At 45.7% G+C, this 21725-nt stretch overlaps 1 protein-coding gene across 1 annotated transcript; it reads right to left on the reverse strand.

The window, feature by feature from the left end:
* Positions 1-976: 976 nt before the first annotated feature.
* Positions 977-13915, reverse strand: LOC149338140 (uncharacterized). Its single transcript, XM_089547510.1, has 4 exons — positions 12563-13915; positions 4695-4792; positions 3753-3973; positions 977-2922 (listed from the first exon to the last, which is right to left on the reverse strand). The coding sequence occupies exons 1-4, from the start codon at positions 12606-12608 to the stop codon at positions 1188-1190; spliced, it is 2100 nt and encodes a 699-aa protein (XP_089403636.1). The 5' UTR covers positions 12609-13915; the 3' UTR covers positions 977-1187.
* Between the last annotated feature and the right edge of the window lie 7810 nt (positions 13916-21725).

Here is a 21725-nt window from a genome sequence, read left to right on the forward strand (position 1 = left end):
CACCAGACCCGGTAACACCAGACCCGGTAACACCAGACCGGGACACACCAGTCCGGGTCACACCAGACCGGGTCACACCAGACCGGGTCACACCAGGCCGGGTCACACCAGGCCGGGTCACACCAGAACCCGTGTCTGAATTTCCGGTCTGGTGTAAACACCAGATACGGGCTGGTGTTTTTTTCGACTGGGACGCGTCTATCCGTGCATCGGTCGCGTCGACTTACAGCCCTTCTGTACCACCGAACGTCCCGTTCTCGCGTAACGAGCTTCAGTTGCTCGTGAACGCCCTCGGTACGGGCACGACTCCCGGCCTGGATAGGTTGACTGCGCCCTTGGCTACTCTGGCGTGCCCACCCGTCTTCCTTTCCTTTTCTTTTCTACGGTGCCCTCCGTTTCGGCTACTTTCCTTCCGCGTGAAGCAGGGGCGGATCATCTTCCTTCCTAAGCCAAACCGTCCCTCTTCCCTCACTACTTCCTACAGGCCAGTAGTGATGAACTCAGTCCTCGGTACCCAGTCAAAAATTCCTTCAGCCTATCGGTCTGAAGGCTGAAGGAACCCGTAATTTGGGCCTGTTGGGCTGTTGGTGATGGGCCTGTTGGGCTGTTGGTGTTGGGCCTGTTGGGCTGTTGGTGTTGGGCCTGTCGGGCCTGTTGGTGATGGCCTGATGGTGATGGACCTGTCGGTGTCAGACCTGTTGGTTCTAATGGCGTCGGCCTGTTGGCACAGATCCTGCTTGCAGGTATCGGGATAGTGTTAGGCCTAATGAGGGACGCCAGTCCTAATGGCACACCATAGATAAGTTTTTTCATCACTCAGAAATGTGTGCTGCACATTGCGCATGATAACATAGCTTCTTCGATTAGTGCATCGCAAGCTGTTGCAAAAAGGCAGCGCCTGCTACTAATAATATTTTCCAATTAAGCTGGCCAAAAGGGTCTGTAATGCCCTACGATATATATACTGACAACCAGATTTAGGGCAAACGAAAGCTTTATTATAAAATAGAAACCTGTAAAGAGGAAGATGATCAGCAGTCAGAGCAGCAGAACCGAGGCGAGGCGCGAGATGAGAAGACGACGATCGGCAGCTGAAGCAGCAGAGCCGACGCGCGGCGCGAGACGAGAGCGTGAACTGTTCCGGGACCGGACCTGTCCTTGCCCGCTCTAACCGGCCTTCACAACTGTCAATAAAGGCCGTTACATCTTGGTGGAGGTGCGGGGTAGCGGAGAGGCGTCTTTTCGGGTGATTTTGTTGAGGCGCCAGTAGTCAACGCAAAGCGGATAGAGCCGTCTTTCTTGGTGACAAGGACGACGGGGGAAGCCCAAGGACTGTGTGATGGTTGTATGACGCCACGCTGCAGCATATCATTGACCTGGGTGTCGATAACCTGGCGTTCGGTGGCCGAGACGCGATATGGGCGTTGGCGCAACGGCGAATGGGCACCAGTGTCGATCCGATGGGTAACAGCTGAAGTGCGACCAAAACGGTGGTGAGAGAAGTCAAACGATGACCGAAACTTATCTAGCAGGGCCGCAAGCTGGGTCTTCTCCGGTGGCGAAAGATTTGTGTCGATTGAGCCCACAAAGACGGCCTCGGGAACGGGTTGAGGAGACGGTGAGGAGGAAGTAAGTGAAGACACTTGCAGGCGGCAGGAGTCGTCCTCAGAAGGGTCCCAGGCGACGACGGAAGCGAAAGGCTGGACACATCCCAAGCATTCACCATGAAGAAGAGTGGAGGGGCACAGGAATGGATTCGTCAGGGGCAAGGCGCTGCAGCCGGCTGAGACGGCAAGCACGGCGAATGGCAGGGGTAGACAGTGGCGAGAAGCAGAGGAGTCGGACGGGATGAAGATGACAGGGCCGTTGGATCCAGAGTCGCAATGAACAGAGGCGAGCACAGCAGAGCACGGCGGGATCATGACGTCATCAGCCACAGTCAGCTTGGAGCACAAGTTAGTGGAAGCGTTCACAGAGTCGTCGCCGAAGGGAAGAAGGGCGACTTCGGAACGAGCGCAGTCGATGACAACGTCATGTTGGGAGAGAAAGTCCCAGCCTAAGATGACGTCGTGAGACGGCCATGGGAAGACGATGAATTCAACAATATACAGAACGTCCTGAATAGTAACTCGGGCTGTACATGCCCCCAAAGGCGCAATAAGTTGCGAATTAGCGGCGCGAAGCATAAAACCATATAGCGGAGTCATCACTTTTCGTAACTGGCGGCACAATTTCTCACTTAGTACAGATACAGCAGCACTGGTGTCAACAAGCGCGAAAGCATCGGTGCCCTCCACAGAAACCGCGATCAAATTTGTCGGAGAAAGTCGAGGTCTTGAGCTTGGTGACGAGCAAGCAGTTCTTGCCTCCGGAACTGCGGGCACTAGTTTTCCGAAGGGGGAAGAGGGACGACGGCGCATCGGGGAAACCGAGCGACGACGCGGAGATGGAGCACGGCGGCGAATAGACGGCCTGAGATCGGAGGAAGCAGTGGTCTCAGAAGGCGAAGTGCGGTGAAAAGGCTGGGGAGGGGCATAGGCGTAACCTCGAGGGTCAGTATTGGCAGCAGGGGACAACACTTGGCGGCGGCAGGGACGCATCACATGGCCAGGAATGCCGCAGACATAACAAATGGGTAGGTTGTCCGGTGTCCGCCATGGACGGAAACGTTGCGGTGGTGGCCAGGCAGGACGAAATGGTGTCGACTGCGGTGGATGCTGGTACGAAACGAACGTTTCTGGGCGGGGACGCCTGACGGCTTCGGCATAGGTAAGTGGCAAAATAAATTTATACATCATGACCTCCAATTTTTCGTTGCACGTCCCCCAGCTTCTGTGAGATGTGAGAGGTGCATGCGCACGGCTTTCAGTCTCTTCTCGGCGAGCTCCTTTGGTATGTCTCCCATGTAGATATGAAACAGAGCTGCACAATAGAACACAAAATAGGCCACATTTGAACACAACTAGATACATGATAAATGCAAAAGTGAGATTCAGAATTACCACTCTCATTGTAAAAACACAGAAACGAATGTTCGCCATTAAAGGGGCCATGAAGCCTACTTTCGTGCATACCCTTGTTGTAGCATTTAATTCCCAACACATTAAATTACAATACCCAAAACTTTCAGTTGATTCCGTGTGGCAGATATCTTTAAAACGATTTTCGTTTCCTTTGCGAACTGACTGCTTGTCTGGCAACCTCTGATTGCTGACGACACATGGGCCTACCCACTCCGCGTCTGCTGTGTGTTGTTGGATGCATTGAGATGCTTGCATGAAAACCAAAGACAGAGATTACTCCAAACAACGGGCAATGCTATTTATACATTCTGTGCAGATATGTCAATTGCACTATCTTTGTCGCAGCAAGATCGGAGAACGCGCACAATGACTTGCCACCAGTCGTTGAGAATGCTAATTTCACAACCAAATAGATAAATCAGGTTACTGGCAGAACGGATCTTAGCGAGAGCCACACAAACAGTGTGGAGATCTCTGAAAGTGCTGTGATAGAGCCTGCATGAAGAAACGTATGGGCATAACACACCTTGCAAAAACTAAACGTCACTTTTGCCCGACTTTGCAGTTTTGGATGCAATAAGGACATTGCAGTTGTTACAAACCTCGGATACAATGAACAGGATCTCCATGACTATCACGCTTTCTGTAAGTGAGCGCGACTGTATTTGGCTGAAGCAAAGTTTGATTGCCTAGGTGTTACTCAAAGCAAAGAAAAAAAAGCACTAGCACCTTTCAGAGAAGACTTTTTCCGGTGTAAGTGCCGGTTTCGCCTCTGTTCTGCCAAGAGACTGGCACTTATTTGAAAGCACGCCAGTCACGCTGCGGCTCTTCAGCTCATCAGGTGTCCAATACACCTGAGTAGCACCGCGGCAGAACATTGAGTCTGTTGGTGCTCTCAGGAGCATCTGCCAGGCACCAGGCTCCATCCAGAGCCCACTGCCTGCATAGACCTGCAGCAAACGTGGAGAATTTCGCATTTGTACACATTAACAGCAGTGAATCAAGGGATTTTAAATATTTCATAACTTAAAACAAACAGCTGAAAAACATAAAAATTATGTAGGCATGAATGCACTCTTTTACAGCGAGCAGTGTCCAAAATCAGTAGATTTTTTATTTCTAGCCTTATAATTCGAAAAAAAAAAGAAATTGCTTGCGTGCAACATGAAATATATAGCACAATCTTCTGACAGTTCTAGCTTCTCTTCATTCCGAGTCAAATACCGCCAAAAGTTGAAATAATGTTCTCTGCCCCAATTCAAACAAACTTCAGAAATGAGAATAAATTTCACATACCAACAACTAGGCATACCTGACAGAACAAGGCAGCCTCCTCATGATCAAAAATTATTTGTGTACTAAGAATTTCCTCAGGACAAGAATAACTGCAGACCCATTATGGCATCGTCAGGTAATGAAGTACAAAAATGACAAATTAGAAATGCTGACCTGTGCCTTACATGATATTGTCTGAAACCACACATCTATGCTTTGCACACTACCCTTTTCGACACACTTACTGGGACTAGTATAAGTTTCTACTGTAAGCTAGCATCATCCTCTAAACTGTACCCATTTCACTATGTACCAGCCCCAATTTAATTAAGAATCATTCACTCACTCTACTATGGTATTTGATACACTATATGACTTAAGAACACGCACAATCACCTTTCCATCATCCCTAGCAGAACCTATCACAGTGTCCTGCCCACCAGGCAGCTGGAGCTGGCAGTCCGCGGCGCTCTCCATCTCCTCGGCTGAGCATACTTTTTTGACAAGAAAAGGAAGTACACAAATATCAATGCACCTCAGCAGCACATATAAGCAAAAAGCAAACTGAGTTCAGTTTGACATTGTGGGCTATCAAGTAAATGAAAAAAATTAAGTATTTTGCTCTCAAGGTAACAGTGAAAGCTTTGCACAGTAGAACCTCGCTGCTGAGTTGATGGGTGCTGCATTTTCCTGGCTGCTACACATTGTAGTGGTCTAGATCTGGCATGATGATAATAGGGTTCCATGCATTATAAACCCTGCTGTTCGTTGCATTGTAACTTCGGCCACATTCCTACACAGTAATACTTGTGAAATAACACCCCATGCCAGCCTAAATGAGAAACGGTGGCGGTCTTATGTTTACTTCTAAAGCGGCTTTACTTGGCCTGGCATGTCTAGCACCACTGTGTTAGGCAGACGGCATTCAGACAGGCTGTGCCATCATCATCAACAGTGGTTGCACTTTTTTGAAGCAGTAGCTTCACTGCTACAGGTGCACGGCTGAGATCGCCATGTACGCAACATGACCTTCAAGTCTGCCACAAATAAAATAAACAAACAAATAAACCTCACAATCAGTGGGATTCAAACTCAGGTCCATTGGGCGAGAGCCAGGTGCGCTAACCACTAAGCTTCAGACCCACGGTGTGACAATTCAATAAAACTGGAGATATACAGGGTGTCCCAGCTAAAAGTAACCAAGCTTGTTAAAAAGAGGATGATCCCTAGCCGAGTGAGACCAACTGAGGGTTGTTGATAGTCACGTGTCCTAGTCTGCAGTATTTTTTTATTATGCAAACGTGATTAATTAGCAAAGACTAATTAGCTAACTTTTTAATTATTGCTTTCAGGAAGAAATTGTCAATGCAGGAGTTGTAGATCCCATAGAAAAATAATCGTTTGCCTTGTTTGCAGCTAAGTACCACTGATACAACTTCTTTTATCTGACTTAAAAGAAAGCCCGCGAAATACAAAAAGAACCACGTGATAGGGAAGCAGTTACAGCGCTCCCAAACGAGCGATCAAGCAACGACATCCGCTTATGTTTGCAACGCTGTCCCGTACAGCTTTTGGCGTCTTGAGGAGGTGGCGAGATATGCACCAGGAACTGCTTATGCGTCATGGAAAGTGAGCGGGTGCTGCTTTTCAAGGAAGTGAAGCGCGGCTCGCATGGAGCGCTTTTTCACGCGTAACCTCGCCTCGAGTGATAGGAATGTGGCCGTGCCGCTAACTTGCACCGTCACGCGCTGAAGAAACGGTCGCCCTAGCGCCGATGCGAGAGTTAATTACGTATATCTCGCAACCATCACAAAACGCCGAACCCCGTTCGGGACAAGGTTGCAAAGATAAGCGAATGTCTTTGCTTGGCTGGTCGTCTGGGAGCGCTGAAACTGCTTCCCTATCACGTGGCTCTTTTTGTATTTCGCGGGCTTTCTTTTAAGTCAAATAAAAGAAGCTGTATCAGTGGTACTTGGCTGCAAACACGGCAAACGGTTATTTTTCAAAGGGATCTACAACTCCTGCATTGACACTTTCTTCCTGTAGGCAATAATTAAAAAGTTAGCTAATTAGTCTCTGCTAATTAATCATGTTTGCATAATAAAAAAAAATACTACAGACTAGGACACGCGACTGGCAACAACCCTCAGTTGGTCTCACTCGGCTAGGGATCATCCTCTTTTTTACAAGCTTCGTTACTTTTAGCTGGGACACCCTGTATATGTGCTTCTTGTATACTAACTGCTCGGTTACACAGCCGCTCATGCAATATCATGGTAATTTGTGATTCGAGCGATTCATGATTGATCAGTGACAGGCGATTTCGAGAGGAGTTTGAAGAGGAATAACAAGAGGAAGACGAAGAATACAAAGAGGAAGATTAGCGCTCCACACGCAGAAAATCTAACACCACGGGTATAGGAAAAAATCAGCTGTGGTTTAGCTTCGGTTAAACCTGGTGAGAAGCAGTAGTTTCACGTAGCTACGTGCGGCAAAGTCCAAAGAAACAACAATCTTTCAACAAGCCGAGAAACTAGAAACAAACAAAGCTTTGCAAAGCGCAGCCACATGAAGCTACCGCTTCTCGCCATGTTTAATCAGAGCTAAACCACAGCTAATTTTTTCTTCACCTATCCTTGTTTCTTTGTAATTGTGCTGCTAGTGTTAGTGTGGCTGGCGCGATTGATTTTGTCCTTCCGCACCTCATCACATCTTTTGTGACTTCTGGATGCACACAGCAGTGGCAACAAAGAGGACGAGGGCTAGCCTCCGCTGGAACCAACCATTATGTTGGCTGTAGCGGCATTAGACATTCTCAGAAAGTATGTTTGCTACGATCGCAACAGCCACATAGCCCCGTAAATTCTGGAGAAATGAGTAGTCCTCACCGGACGTAAGAAAATGCAGCAGACAATGCTGCATGATTTTTTCAAGTGCCAGCACTGCAATAAATGTGTTTAGTTCTTCATTCCTGTCATTTTTAAATTTGTCCTACTTCCTGCCTCTAATGTTTCCTCGCTCTTGCATTTTTTTTTTTTTGTAGCAAGAGCTATTGGTCGCAAAGTAGCATTTTCACTGCGGCGGTGGTCACACCGTGGTCACACCGCTTCTTGCGCCGCTGCCTAGCAACCGTTGCCAGATGGAGCCGCGCCATCTGGTGCAACGTCAGAGGAGGAGGAGAGCCAGAGATAGCAGTAGGCACAGCAAGAGACCTCCCAGGTCTACGTATGCATTCACTGGACACCCAGAAATCACGCACAAGGGACCGGGAACAGGACTGCCCACGAGGCTGATGGCGCGCAGCTAGAGGAAGACCGTCGGCATTGCCTTAACGTGAGCCGACCAACTCGGACCACCCTTATTGTTCTCCCATCCCGCTCATAATACCTGACTCTATCATCACACGCCTTTAACAAGAGCAGAGGGGTTTGTCGTGGGACTTTGTCCCAGACATTACTCCATCCATTCCTTCTGGACTTTCTCGCCCGGCCCAAGTTCTCGCTCACAAGGTGCGAGCCGGTGCAGCGTACACCCCGGACATCCCGAGTCGATGGCACCGAACCAGGATCGGCTGCCCCGATTGCCCTGCTGACTCTGTTGATTTGCACCACCTGATCTGGACCTGTCCTGGCACTGCGAGCCTCTGCGCCTGCTACACCTCTGCCTACCACATCCAGACATACGATGACTGGACGGCCCCCAGTACCGACGCCAAGCGCAAGCTCAGTGCCCTGCTAGACTTCATGTCAGAGACCGACACCCTCACCTTCACCTAACCAACCCACTTCCCCCTTGGGCCTCAGGTCATCCTTGTGATTAAAGATTTATGAATGAATGAGCAGCGGCCTGTATAAGAGGGCGGTTCGTTGAAGCTGTTGTGGCCAGAGATGGAGAGCGAGTCGGAGAGGCTGAAACAAACCAAGCTTAGCTGTTGGAACGAAACAAGGCAAAGGCGACGAGACCGAGGAAGAACATGCAGAACGTCTGAATAAGCGACGCCGTGAAGATGCAGCTCGACGAGTTCGCCTAGCCAATGAAGGTCCATTACCTCTCGCTACGTATGTCTGGCATAGCTGAGCTAAGCCACAGCCAATTTTTTTTAGTCCCGTGAGGAGTACATCAGCAGGGTTATGCTGTATTAAAACTTGTAGAAACATTAATACTATGAGAAACACATCTCAGTGAAGAGTTGATCGGCTGCTACACTAACAGTAGTAAAGCTTTTTGACGGGCTAGTTGGTACATATTCATATTTGAAAGGGTGTGCGCTAAAAAAGACGTACACAGGAAAAAGATAGAGACGACAGGAAAGAAGCGCAACTTCCAACTTTAATGACGACAAAAGAAGCCAGGCGCACATATATATCCGCTGATAAACAGATATGAGCTGCGTGATGGAGCGTGACCCCATCAACCAAACATAAGACAGCGCAAGAAATGCATATCTAAGTGACATTAAAAGAAACACAAGAAAGTGAACATATCAAACACCTGCCGAGGTAAGGTAAAAAAGTGGGATTCGTATCGTCTGACAACAATGCATAACAACATGGGAAAACAGAGCTGTATGAAAGATGACACTGAAAAAGAGGATAACACCATAAAAAAGGCTAACAACATGACGAAATTTTTAACAAAGAACAAGTGAAAGATGGAGATAAAAACCGTGTAAAGGGTGGTAAATAAAGGCACATTGGAACATCTAAAAGGACACTAAAACATAGAGAGGCGAACGGGTTAATAGTCTAGATGTACCCATCCAGAAAGGCAAGTTCATTTCTAGACAGGTTAATGGAAGGCGTGCTAACGCACTTGTCTTTCCTGAGGTGAATAAAAAAGGCCTCGATTACTTCTCTTTCTGTCTTGTCCTGAGCCTTAGCTAGAAACTTGGTTTCATTAAACTTAGGGTAGCAGTTCTGGCAACTGCTGCAGTGTAACGGAAGGTTACCTCCAGACCTGTTCTTCATGGTGACGTTGTGCCTGCGGGCGCGCTCATTGAAACATTTCCCGGTTTGACCCACATACACTTTGCCGCACGTCAAGGGAATCTCGTACACAACATTGGCAGTGCATTGTGTGTACACGGTTTGATGCTTGATATTACAGGCCTTCTTAACACGCTTCCTGGTCACCATCGGACATAATTTCGCCAGTTTGCAAGTAGCCGAAAAAACCAGCCTAACCCCGTGACGAGACGCAACTTTCTTTAAATTGTGTGAAAGACCATGCAGGTAAGGTATAACCTGCACAGGTTTCCGTTCTGTTTGATGTTTAGCATGCTCCGAGGCGGTCAAAGGAGCTGAGACCGGATGCCTCGAAATATTCTTTTCAGGTAAAACGCACAAGCCTGCTTGTCCACCACGTGCCATTGTGTCTGAAAGGGATACGTGGCAAAAAGTTGTGGGTGACTTCCTTCGGTGCCAACTGGACAGTATAGCTGGCGCTTACCCTTACCGCGTTCGAAGCTCAAAGGAAGTGGTGCAGGTACTGGAGGGAGGCAAGGTATCGGCCACAACTGGTTTTTCAATTGACGTTGAGGACTTATTTTACTCTGTGCCTCACGACGGGTTGTTGGATGCTGTTCGTGAACATTTGGAAGAATTTGACGAAGTCAGGTTTCAAAATTCTGCCGGTGTCACAACTGAAAAATTTCTGGACCTACTATTGTTTTATTTGGATTCCACTGTTATTTGCTTCCAGGATGAGTTTTACTTGCAAAAAGCCGGAATTTGTATAGGTTCCTCAGTCGCACCGGTCTTATGCGAAATTTTTCTGGCGTCATTTGACCGGCGCCTTGAAGCTAGCTTGAAGGACACAGGGATAACACGTATTTTCAGATACGTCGACGATTATCTTGTCCTTCTTAACGCACCTTCATACTGTGCTGCTGATACACTTGTAGTCCAAATTCTCACTACCTTCTGTTCTTCATCGAGGGGTCTAAAATTCACGCATGAACGAGCAGATCATGATCGACTCCAGTTTCTTGACTTACAGCTTATTTTTACAAATGATCATGTGTGTTGGTCTTATCAGCCGCACTCAAAGAAGTCACTTTTGCCCTATGATAGTGCCCACTCCAAGCTGGTAAAGCTTGGCATAGTATCTCTTTGCATGAAATCTGCATTAGAAAAATCCTGCGGCCACAAGATAGGTGAAAGTTTCCAGTGCCAGATCGACCGAATTTCTGCTGCAGGTTACCCTGCAAATCTGGTCACGAACATGTCTGAAAACCTTTTGCAAAAAATTAAAAATTCGGAGCATGCTAAACATCAAACAGAACGGAAACCTGTGCAGGTTATAGGTACCTTACCTGCATGGTCTTTCACACAATTTAAAGAAAGTTGCGTCTCGTCACGGGGTTAGGCTGGTTTTTTCGGCTACTTGCAAACTGGCGAAATTATGTCCGATGGTGACCAGGAAGCGTGTTAAGAAGGCCTGTAATATCAAGCATCAAACCGTGTACACACAATGCACTGCCAATGTTGTGTACGAGATTCCCTTGACGTGCGGCAAAGTGTATGTGGGTCAAACCGGGAAATGTTTCAATGAGCGCGCCCGCAGGCACAACGTCACCATGAAGAACAGGTCTGGAGGTAACCTTCCGTTACACTGCAGCAGTTGCCAAAACTGCTACCCCAAGTTTAATGAAACCAAGTTTCTAGCTAAGGCTCAGGACAAGACAGAAAGAGAAGTAATCGAGGCCTTTTTTATTCACCTCAGGAAAGACAAGTGCGTTAGCACGCCTTCCATTAACCTGTCTAGAAATGAACTTGCCTTTCTGGATGGGTACATCTAGACTATTAACCCGTTCGCCTCTCTATGTTTTAGTGTCCTTTTAGATGTTCCAATGTGCCTTTATTTACCACCCTTTACACGGTTTTTATCCCCATCTTTCACTTGTTCTTTGTTAAAAATTTCGTCATGTTGTTAGCCTTTTTTATGGTGTTATCCTCTTTTTCAGTGTCATCTTTCATACAGCTCTGTTTTCCCATGTTGTTATGCATTGTTGTCAGCCGATACGAATCCCACTTTTTTACCTTACCTCGGCAGGTGTTTGATATGTTCACTTTCTTGGGTTTCTTTTAATGTCACTTAGATATGCATTTTTTGCGCTGTCTTATGTTTGGTTGATGGGGTCACGCTCCATCACGCAGCTCATATCTGTTTATCAGCGGATATATATGTGCGCCTGGCTTCTTTTGTCGTCTCTATCTTTTTCCTGTGTACGTCTTTTTTAGCGCACACCCTTTCAAACTACACTAACACTGATGGCTAAAAAGATAACTGGTGAAATAATGAGGGCTAAGTGACAAGTGACAACCGTGGCCGCAGTGGCTCAGTGGTTATAACGCTTGGCTGCTGACCCAAATGACGAGAGTTCGATCCAGCTGCGGCAATGGAATTTCGATGGAGGCGAAGTTCCAGGGGCCCGTGTGCTGTGCGATGTCAGTGCACGTTAAAGAAACTCAGCTGGTCGAAATTTCCGGAGCCCTCCACTACCACGTCCCTCATAGCCCGAGTCGCTTTGGGACGTTGAACCCCCATAAACGAGCCTTAAAGACACAGCAGAACACTGCGGAGCGAGAGCAGTTCAGAAAAATCGCATATCCTGCCAAAAATGAAAGGGGCAGTACAGCAAGCCTCATAGGCAGTGCAAAAAGAAAAAAAAAAAGACGTCAGGTTCAATTAACTGCGCATCTGCTGAAGGACAGCAGGAACACTGTGCCAGAAAACTTTTCAACCTGTACACGGTACAACGCCTAACAACTGTGAATGTACCAGACAACCAGAATAATGCTAATATATTTTGTTAATTCACAAGAAAGGGGATGTCAATCAATTAAAAAGCTTTTAATTATTAGATAACTATGGGAAAGAAACATGAAGCTTAATGAAAAGGCTTGAAATGCAACTGAAGGCAGGACGGCAAGCTATCGAAAGGTATAGATGTAATCACACAGTAGAGTAGGAGAGCGACACAAAGTAGAGATAAAAAGTACAGAAAGAAATGGGGCCTGGGAAGGGTATGTAACCAATTTCAAGAAAGGTCAATGTAGCACATACAGTCAAAGTTAGGGGCACAGCAGAGATGGTGGAAGGATGAGAGTAGAAGTTTCAGGGGATAAGACGCCCTCAAGTGGCACAGGACAGGGTTAACAGGCGCTCATTGGACAAATCCTTTGTTTGCAGTGAACAGTTTCTTAGGCCGATTTGATTATGAAAAATAAAAAATGGCATGCATCACAAGAAGGTTCGCTCACCAAACTCGTCTGGCCCACTGCCACTCGCCCCATCGATGGATGTCATTGCTGGGGCCAGTTCTGTGAATTAGGTTTAGTTAGAGTTCATGTCCTTACACCAAAATGCACATCAAAGGTACCGTAAAAACCCGCGTATAATACGAGGTTTTTTTCCCCATAATTAGCGTCCTAAATTTCCACCTCGTACTATTTGCGGATCCGAATAAAAATTTTCGAAGTTGCTCGATGTTTTGGTTTCGTTTTTGCGGCGTGGCTATGGCTTCGCTTCGCTATTGGCGCGTGGCTACGGCTTGGCTTCGTTACTCTCGACAAATGACGTCACGACGTCGTTTCTTTGTTGATCTGTTGGGTGCGCCGGGGGGTCGCGGTGTGCCGTGCGCCTGTTGACAACACACGTGCTAGCATGTAAGGCACGCTTCGTGAAGTGGATATTGTTTTAGAGAGCACGATGTCACGGTCTCGAAAACAGTACTCGGCTACTTTCAAACGATTTTGGCTGCGGAGAACATCGGCAACGGTGCGGCCGGGAGGCAGTTTGGTGTCGTCGAAGGAAGCATTCGTGGATGGCCACAACAGAAAGAAGCCCTTTTCGTGTGCAGCGGAATGCGACAAAGCTTTCGCGGCCGTTTGATGGTTGTGTAAACAAACCGTTCAAGGACGCAGTCAGGCGGTGCTACGCAGAGTGGATGCACTCAGGTGAGCCTGCAGTGACGCCAACCGGGCGGCTGAAGCGGGCTTAAGAAGTGCAGCATCTCGAACGCCCTCGATGGCACGGAAGATGAGTACATTTGGGATGATTTGTCGGACAAAGAAATGTTCGAAGAAAGCGCTACTGAAGAACAAAGTAATTGAAGTGAAGTGCGGGATGCGATTTGAATAAATGTCTTCTATGAGCTTGTGTTACTCGTATTATACGCGGGTGAAACTTTTTTTCCCATTTCGCGTCTCTAAATCTTAGCCCCGTATTATATTCGGGTTCGTATTATACGCGGGTTTTTACGGTATATTCACACAACGGATGAGGTCGCAAAAAGATCTCTAGCATCACCTCAAGTAAAGGCAGTGTCCGCATGCTGAAAGCATTCACACATGAGATGAAAACAGCAGATCTTGTCCTAATAGAAAAAAAACGCCCTCCTCTTTCCATCTGCAGACACCAATTGGTTGGCGTCAATTCGCGACGTCAAGCCACATAATGCACAGTTCACCCTCAAGATTTGCAATTCAGTCCACCGTGCGAATTCACCTTAAGATGACTTCCAAGAGCACTTACTTTAAGCTCTAAGATATACATGCATGGTGACACCTACAACATGCAATTTGATGAAGTAGCTTAGCTGAGAAAAAAGGGATGAGCAGCACACATGTGAGCTACTCAGGAACAAGAACCAGAGCTAATGTTTTAAACAGTTACTAGGCACATTACCATAGCATGAAAATGCACACACACCTCTCAACTGGCATGTTAGAAATACAAAACACTTCCGTAAACTATCTACACAACAATAGCACACCTTGCAAACATACACCACCTGGACTTTGTGTTTCCCAAATATAAGACATTCATTTTGTGCACAAAATTGCAACAAATAAACAAAGTAGCAGTGCCACCTAATTGGCCATTTAGAAACAAGGAGCAGAGGTATTATGAACAGCAGAGTTAGTTGTTGGCCTGGTTAGCATCACTGATTTAAGTTCATAATTTTCCAGCCCTACGGAACACACACACATACATGAGCCGCCACGGCAGTTCAGTGGTTATGGTGCTCGGCTGCTGGCCTGTTAAGACACGGGTTCTATCCTGGCCGCGGTGGTTGCATTTCGATGGAGGCAAAATGCTAGAGGCCCGTAAATGCAAACTGCATGCAGGAGATCTAAAGAATGAGGACAGGTTCCAAACTTGTCAAGCACTGCAGTGATTGTACAGAGATTTTCAAGTGTGAAGATCCTTAGCAGAAGCAAGCCACTTGTGAAGGGACCGAGACGCATCATATTAAAAAAGCTGGTTCACAATGTGCGAGCAATACTTCAGTTGTATCATATAACACAGAAATGATGTTTCTTTCATAGTTTTGATGATAAAGGTGTGATAAGTTTGTTTTTTTTCCTGCTCCGCTGGTCTGAAGGCATTTAAGCAGTGTCTGCGCCGTTAAATAACCAGTTGTCAGTGAGTGCTGTGTTTTATCCTTCTTCCCAACTTCAGTAAAACGGCAAGTTGAAGAAAACAGCGCAGCAACAGGCACAAGAAAGAAGATGGGACAGGTGCTGACTAGCAACTGAAGGTTTATTGAAAAGGAACACATAAAATATACTCTCTTCACAACCAAGAGCATGCATGAGCTGCGCGAACAACACTTATAAGCTATCAACTTCAGTCATGGTGGTCAAGATTCAACAGTTCACAGCCATGAACGGCCATCCGTCCTTGTTAATGATTGTGAACTATTGTATCCTGACCACCATGACTGAAGTTGACAGGTTATCAGTGTTGTTTGCGCAGCTCATGCACGCTCTTGGTTGCGAAGAGAGTATATTTTATGCATTCCTTTTCAATAAACCTTCAGTTGCTAGTCAGCACCTGTCTCATCTTCTCTCTTGTCCCTGTTGCTGCGCTGTTTTCTTCAAGTATCCTTCTTCCCTTCTTTGGTCATGCACCGTTGCACTGGAAAACTACAAATTCAAAGTACTCTCAACACATGCCTGAACAATTTAGCACGTCTAAAATATGCTTATCTTCTGGTAGCCTCCAGCTGCTCACGATGATGGTCTCTTCTAATTCATGATGTGACAAGCAAAGCTGCATCCCTGCAAAAAAAAGAAAGAACCAAAAATTTCCTAATATAAGCATCTTGGTGGGCACACGTCTAATAACAAATCTTTTACAATCCTCAATGAGCACAGACATTGGACAGCTCTGTACAAAGAACTTATGTCCAGTCATTTGGCTCAAACCAAAATAGTGAGAAAAAAATCCGCCCTTCCCTGGCAGCGCGAGCATATTTTAACAGCCTGAGCAACAAATTGTTCTGAAAGTGGCTAAAAAATGCATTCATTACATAAAAGACATCGACTATTCATGCCACCTAAAATTCCTCCAAAGCAAGCAAATAATGTACAAACAAAAATTCTCATTCCCGCACCTCACAGCAATGGCCAGTGCTGCTGTCTCGCTTGAATCCTGCCTTACAAGCGGACCTACTGGTGTCAGCCATGGGGACGGCCATTCAATTGCTTAAACCCACAAGGGCGTTTGTAGATGAAGGCGTAGCCGGCTGGAGGTGGTTGCACATCACTCCCTTTGTCTTCCCTCAATTGTACCATGGCGGGTGGCCGACAAAGTAAACTGAGCGAAGAGGGCAGGCCCAGCCTATAGTCTTTTTCAGCCTCACTGCTGTGCACAATTTGAAAGGCATAGTTGCTAACGGCCGATTCTACGTGGGCTACACAAGCTAGATCACAAACTGATGATGGGTGCAGGGGTCAAGTGGATGCAGCTAGCACAGGAAAGGGCTAATTTGGGGAATATGGGAGAGGCTGTCGCCCTGCTGCGAGTATAGTCCAGCTGATGATGATGAAGGATGATTGCATTCCAATGAATATTTCACTTTTCTTACCCTTGGTGCAAATCGCTGCACAGTCCCATAAATGTTGATTATAAGAGTATACATCTGATTAAGAATGAGAGGGCAAATACTACACTACTGGCATGATGCAGCAGCGTCAGTGTTAAGTGAAAGAATAAATTCTGGTTCCTTGCTTACAATGTCGCTGGATCTATGCTATCTTCCAGTAGAATGCATGAGAACTGGTGTAATGCCCTCGCACAAAGTGCAGACGTTAAGGAACATGCACAACTTGTTCTTCCAGAGAACGAAAAATCCCAAAGTAGTGGTAATGACCATCGCTCATCACTGCTGGATCACTATGCCTCTGCGTCTTTAGTAATTTTCTAGAATCCGTGGGTAACTCTGGATGGTATGGCTTCAGCACTTTAAGCAGGGAATGCAGGTGAGAAGCAGGCAATTGGCTATTAATTGCCCACACGCGCAAGTCGTGCTCTAGACATTGAGTAGCGGAACCAGACTCAGGTGTCATCCTATCTTCATAACCCACCAACTCCTCATTGTCAGAAATTCGCGCCAACTCTTACGTTGCACTTTCTATGTCAGGGATGCTGCTAGCGGTGCTAAAATCTGACAAGTGAGAACTGCGGCTTTCAACTGCGTCCTCGACCGGCGCTGATAAAGAGGATAAAATAACATTATGCGATGAAAAGGTATCTTGAAACTGTTCTGCTCCTGTTGCGCACAATCTGCTGCCATGACCATTATCAAGACTGACAACTGCCAAACAGGGTAGCATTTCGTGATGCGTACCCGCAAAAGCCGGCTCTCACCATCGTGGGTACCCTTGACGAAAACAGTTTTCTAGTTCGTCGTGAACAGCCTCTGCTGTTCTTCGGCGTCGTTGCCGAAATGACACCTCGATTAGCGAACACTTTCATTCTCTTCATGATACAACGAATGTAGCACTTTATCAAACTATCACGCAGGGCATGGGTAACATATATACACTACTGGCTTTGTGCCAACCAACACAGGTCACAGCACAACAATGCAAGTCTAGAAATCACTCACCATTGAGGTCATCCTCTGGGCAAGCCTTTGTTGTTTCAGCTGAATTCCAGTGAAACCACAACGAAACAGCAGTGCGGGCACGACGACCGCCAAAAAACTGTACTAGAAGAACAAAAAACGTGAAAATCTTGCCATGACTGCCGCTGACACGCGAGTTCTCGGACCAGCGCACGCCGCAGGATTGGAATTTGTCTCTCGGCGCGGCCGCGAGTAGCCGCGGTTTGGATTTGGATTTGGACCATTAGACTGCAGGGCGTCAGTGAAACCAGAACTAAATTTCTTCGGCAGTTTTAATTTTGTCTGCCTGTTTAATTAAAAACAAAGTAATTCCAGCTGTTTAAAAATATTTCAGATAGAAATATATCTTTCTACCTTAGTGTCACCATTTGCATACACACCACATGCAAACTTGCAATCGAAGTAAAAATTAATAAACAAATTAATACTCTCACGGTGAGGGGAAGTGATCTGGTACCGACTTTTCTATTTGGGCTTCAGAAATAGCCAGAGATGGCAGATTAACCTATAGCATGAATGTTATAGCAATGCCATCGTATGTGGTTCAACATTTATTCATCATTTGACAATATTGCTGCAATGTGAAAAGACCACTTCAGAGCAACGTTATCAGCAAGTTGCTTGGTAACATTGCAGGAACATTATCTAATGTTGAAGAATGTTAGCGCAACATAGTACAACATTGGCAATGTTGTGGCAACGTTGCAGTTACATACTGTGCTACTAGGGATAGCAGCGAGGTTCTATGGTGAGGCAGCTATGACATATAATGTTCACCAGCTGCTGCACCTTTCTAAGGCTACGCGCATGTTTGGCCCATTATGGGGTGTGTCCACGGTTCCTTTTGAAGATGGGATTGGCCGTGCACTGCGGCTTGTGTCAGCAGCCAAGCTGGTGCCTATGCAGGTCGCTGAACGGTGCATAATGCAGCAGTGCTATCGAAGCTCAGAAAGAAATTTGGAGCTCCCAGCTCATTTGGCTTTTGCCAAGAAAAATATTGGCGCTTAGCACACAAACAGCTACCAGACATGTGCTCTAGGTGTGCCACACCCTGTTCCTTCATTTCCCGAGCAGCTAAAAATGATTTTCAATTCACACTTTGGCTGCATTCCTCAGATGTCTAGGTACTTTCGAGCACAAATTGGCAGCATTATTATACACAGTTCGGATTATTTGACTCCAAAAAAGACCAGCTCTTGTTATGTTAAAATGGTAGACGGCTCATATTGTTATGTACTTGGAACTTATGAGATTGCAGGCTGTATATATTTTCACTCCCAAAGGCTTCTTGTTTCACCACTTGTATTTGATGTCCTACATATCATGCAGTGTCAGCACCCACCGGCTGATCAGAATAATTGTTTGCACTCCCTTGATGATGTGTCTCTGCAATGTGTTTTCTTTAGTATTAATAATGTTTCATACTTGTGTGAAGTGCCCAACCAGAAGGAAAGAGATTGGTCTGGTAGTGATGTATGATGTGCAGTTCAAGAAGGTAGTTTCAGTGTATTTTTATTTTTGTATTCCTTTAAGGTAGCTCTTCAGTGTGTTTAACTTTTTTCAAACTTGTGGCCATGAAATTCATTGCAGTTAGCAGCAATTACACCAATCTTCAGATTGTGACGGGAGGTTGCTCCATATTGTCACATTGTCAAAAGTTCGTCGTCAGTTATAAATTCAGCACGGCCACAAGCGGCAGGCATTGTCTTCGACGACCGCCAAGCACGCTTGTTGCTACACCGCTGCCGAGTCGTTCAGTTCTTTGTGGGTGTGAAACAGCCCAACAGTGTTTCTTTGGAAGCCGTTTTGCTGTCTACCTGACTGCCAAACTGCAGCCATCACAACTACGTGACAATATTACACTAATCTCAAAGTTTCTTTTATTCTTGGAACATTTATGCTTCAAAGTATTTAGTGCAAATAATGCAAAAGAGAACACATTGCCATGTATGCTGACAAAGTCTGTTGATGGGATTTATAAGACATAAGTAGAGGCCGGATTTTTAGGCACCAAGAAGGCATGTTTTAGGCGCCAAAAATAGGTGGTTAAGATTTGATTTTAGGCACCTAAAAAGAAAAATAGGCACTATAAACTGCATCAAAATTGCACTTATCAGATCCGAACATCAGCACGCAATATCTGCCATAAAGTAAAAACAGCCGGAATGATTTGAGATCTTAACCATTGTGTGCGAACCTTAGAAGCACTCTTTTTAAAGCTGTCGTGAAGCTTTTCGTACAACACGCATGCTTCAGCAGAGCAAAAGAGATGGTTACAAAGCCTTTTAAAATGCGTTGGCATACCTGGAAACAAACAATTTGCTTGTCGTGCACAATAGTAAAACAAGAGGCCGTGCATTTAGCAATTGACGCAAATGTGACTTTAAAGCATCCGACATGTGTTCAGAGTCATCCTCATAGGAATTAAACTTATCTATTGCAGGCATGCACGGTGCTTTAACATTAATAAACGTGTCGCCATTTGTGTAAACTGCGTTTTATAGTTAGTGGCTCCAAGTGTCGGAAGTCACGCGGACTTAAAATGGTGCTTGCTATTAAAAGGGTCTGGAAACCATAAGTACGAGATGCTAAAAATGTAGCCGCTTAGTGCTGGTGATGCTTTATATGCCGAAAATAATTATATAGTTCAGCATGGGCCTACGTACATCCACTGGGGATTCATAATAAATAAACACCGTTCATATAGTAATCACTGCTAAAGTCATGAAAGCAGTAGCACACAAGCAACGTCTCCATGTTGGTGGGCTTAAAATTGTGCCTCTTCTCATTGAGAACAAGCTTGTAAGCTGAAAAGGAACGCTCCACACCAACAGATGTTACAGGAGTGTGCTTGTAGGAAACCATTTCGATTGAAGGGTTGAGATAATATGACATATAGGAGTGACGCCAAAAGAGTGATATTCATACAAGCATCAAACATTGTTTGAGTGCATGAATGTGTTCCGTATGCACGCACGACTGGCACGGCTCTCAGCTGTCCAGTGCGGCCTGCTCCAAGAAAACTGCCGCCAAAGGCTATTTGATTAGGATGACATGCAGATGAGGCACAAGGAATGATCATAAGGAAGATTACCAATATGGCAAATTTTATCCAGTTAAACTTTATCCAGCCAGCTTATGGAACAATTTGCAGTCAACTCGAACCCACTGGGAATTATGTGGACGAAACTTACGTACTTCATGTACTTTCCAAAATGTAGCACCATCTGGTCAACTACCATTTTAACGGCCAGAGTTTACAAGCTGTAACTACAAAACGGCAGAAACAGGAAAAAGGTTATTTCGATATTTTTGGCTGATGTGGTTGACATTGTCTACACAGTCGGCGTTGGAGTAGTGTTCACCACACCCAAGTGACGAAGTCATTTAATGTTGCCATGTGTGGGTTCAACTCGAAACCGAAATGGATTCGAAAACAAAGAGAATCTGAAAACAAAACCACAACGTATATCAGGGCCATTTTCTTCAAAATAGGGCATTTTTAGGCACCAACGTTGGAAATCGGCATTTATAGGCGCTGACGCCCAAAATAGGCATTTATGGCACCATCAAATATGTATTAAACATGTCGTGAACGCCTAATTCATGCTCATATGTAAAAATGGTGCGCCTATGATGCCTTGAAAAAAATAGGCATTTGCCTAAAATCTGGTCTCTAGACATAAGGATATACCTGGCCTTGCAGCCTGATAGTATGATGCTTTGTCATCCTTGTTTTTTCATGTGTTTAAAATGTTTGCTGCTTTTAAGTGTAAAGAATAATGCACGTTCCTGTCCAACATTTATTACTCCCTCTGCTTTGTTGTTGTGGCCTAGTGTGTGTAATAAATCATGTTTGTAGATCACATCACATCACTTTATTTTCCTTAAAGACCCTTTTCCAGGGTGTTACATAAGGGGTGGGGTTTACGAAATGCAGGAATCAACAGTGCTTGAAAATGATGATGAACATGTTATGGCAGTAATATTATGGGGAAGGCCGTTCCAGTCAGCTGCTGCACGAGAAAAAAATGAGTTGGCAAAAACAGTGGTACGGCCACAAGGACGCAAAACTTGGAAGAGAATGATCGACCGATGCGGTGGGACCTACATTGTGGAAGTGCGCAAATGTATGGTTCTTGTTTTAGTGGTGAATAAAAGAACTTGTGAAACAGGACAAGACTGGCTATGCGACGGCGACTAGAAAGATTAGCTAGACCTGACTACGATTTGAGGGATGATATGCTGACATCGTACTAGTATGAGGAGTGCATGAATCTGATAGCCCTGTTTTGAAAAGATTCGATAGCGTGTGTTAAATATTCTTGATAAGGGCTCCAGATGGGTGATGCGTATTCAAGTTTAGTTCTAATGAATGAGATGTACGCTTGTAGTCTTACGTGTTGTGGGGCTTCCCGTAGGTGATGTTTTAAGAAACCTAGTGTTTTATTAGCAGATGATATCAGGTTAGTCACGTGCAAACGCCAAGATAAATCATTAGAAATGGT

The sequence above is a fragment of the Amblyomma mixtum genome, chromosome 6 (assembly GCF_055824585.1).
Source record: "Amblyomma mixtum isolate Tamu chromosome 6, ASM5582458v1, whole genome shotgun sequence".
Taxonomy (NCBI): Eukaryota; Metazoa; Arthropoda; class Arachnida; order Ixodida; family Ixodidae; genus Amblyomma; species Amblyomma mixtum.

Bases quoted from the DNA above. Each gene is read 5' to 3' on its own strand.
- LOC149338140 (XM_089547510.1), bottom strand. From the start codon at position 12,608: ATGACATCCATCGATGGGGCGAGTGGCAGTGGGCCAGACGAGTTTG. The intron at 4,793-12,562 runs GTGAGCGAACCT...TTGTCAAAAAAG, and splicing joins CAGTGGGCCAGACGAGTTTG to TATGCTCAGCCGAGGAGATG. The intron at 2,923-3,752 runs GTGCTAGTGCTT...TCTATTGTGCAG, and splicing joins GAAAAAGTCTTCTCTGAAAG to CTCTGTTTCATATCTACATG.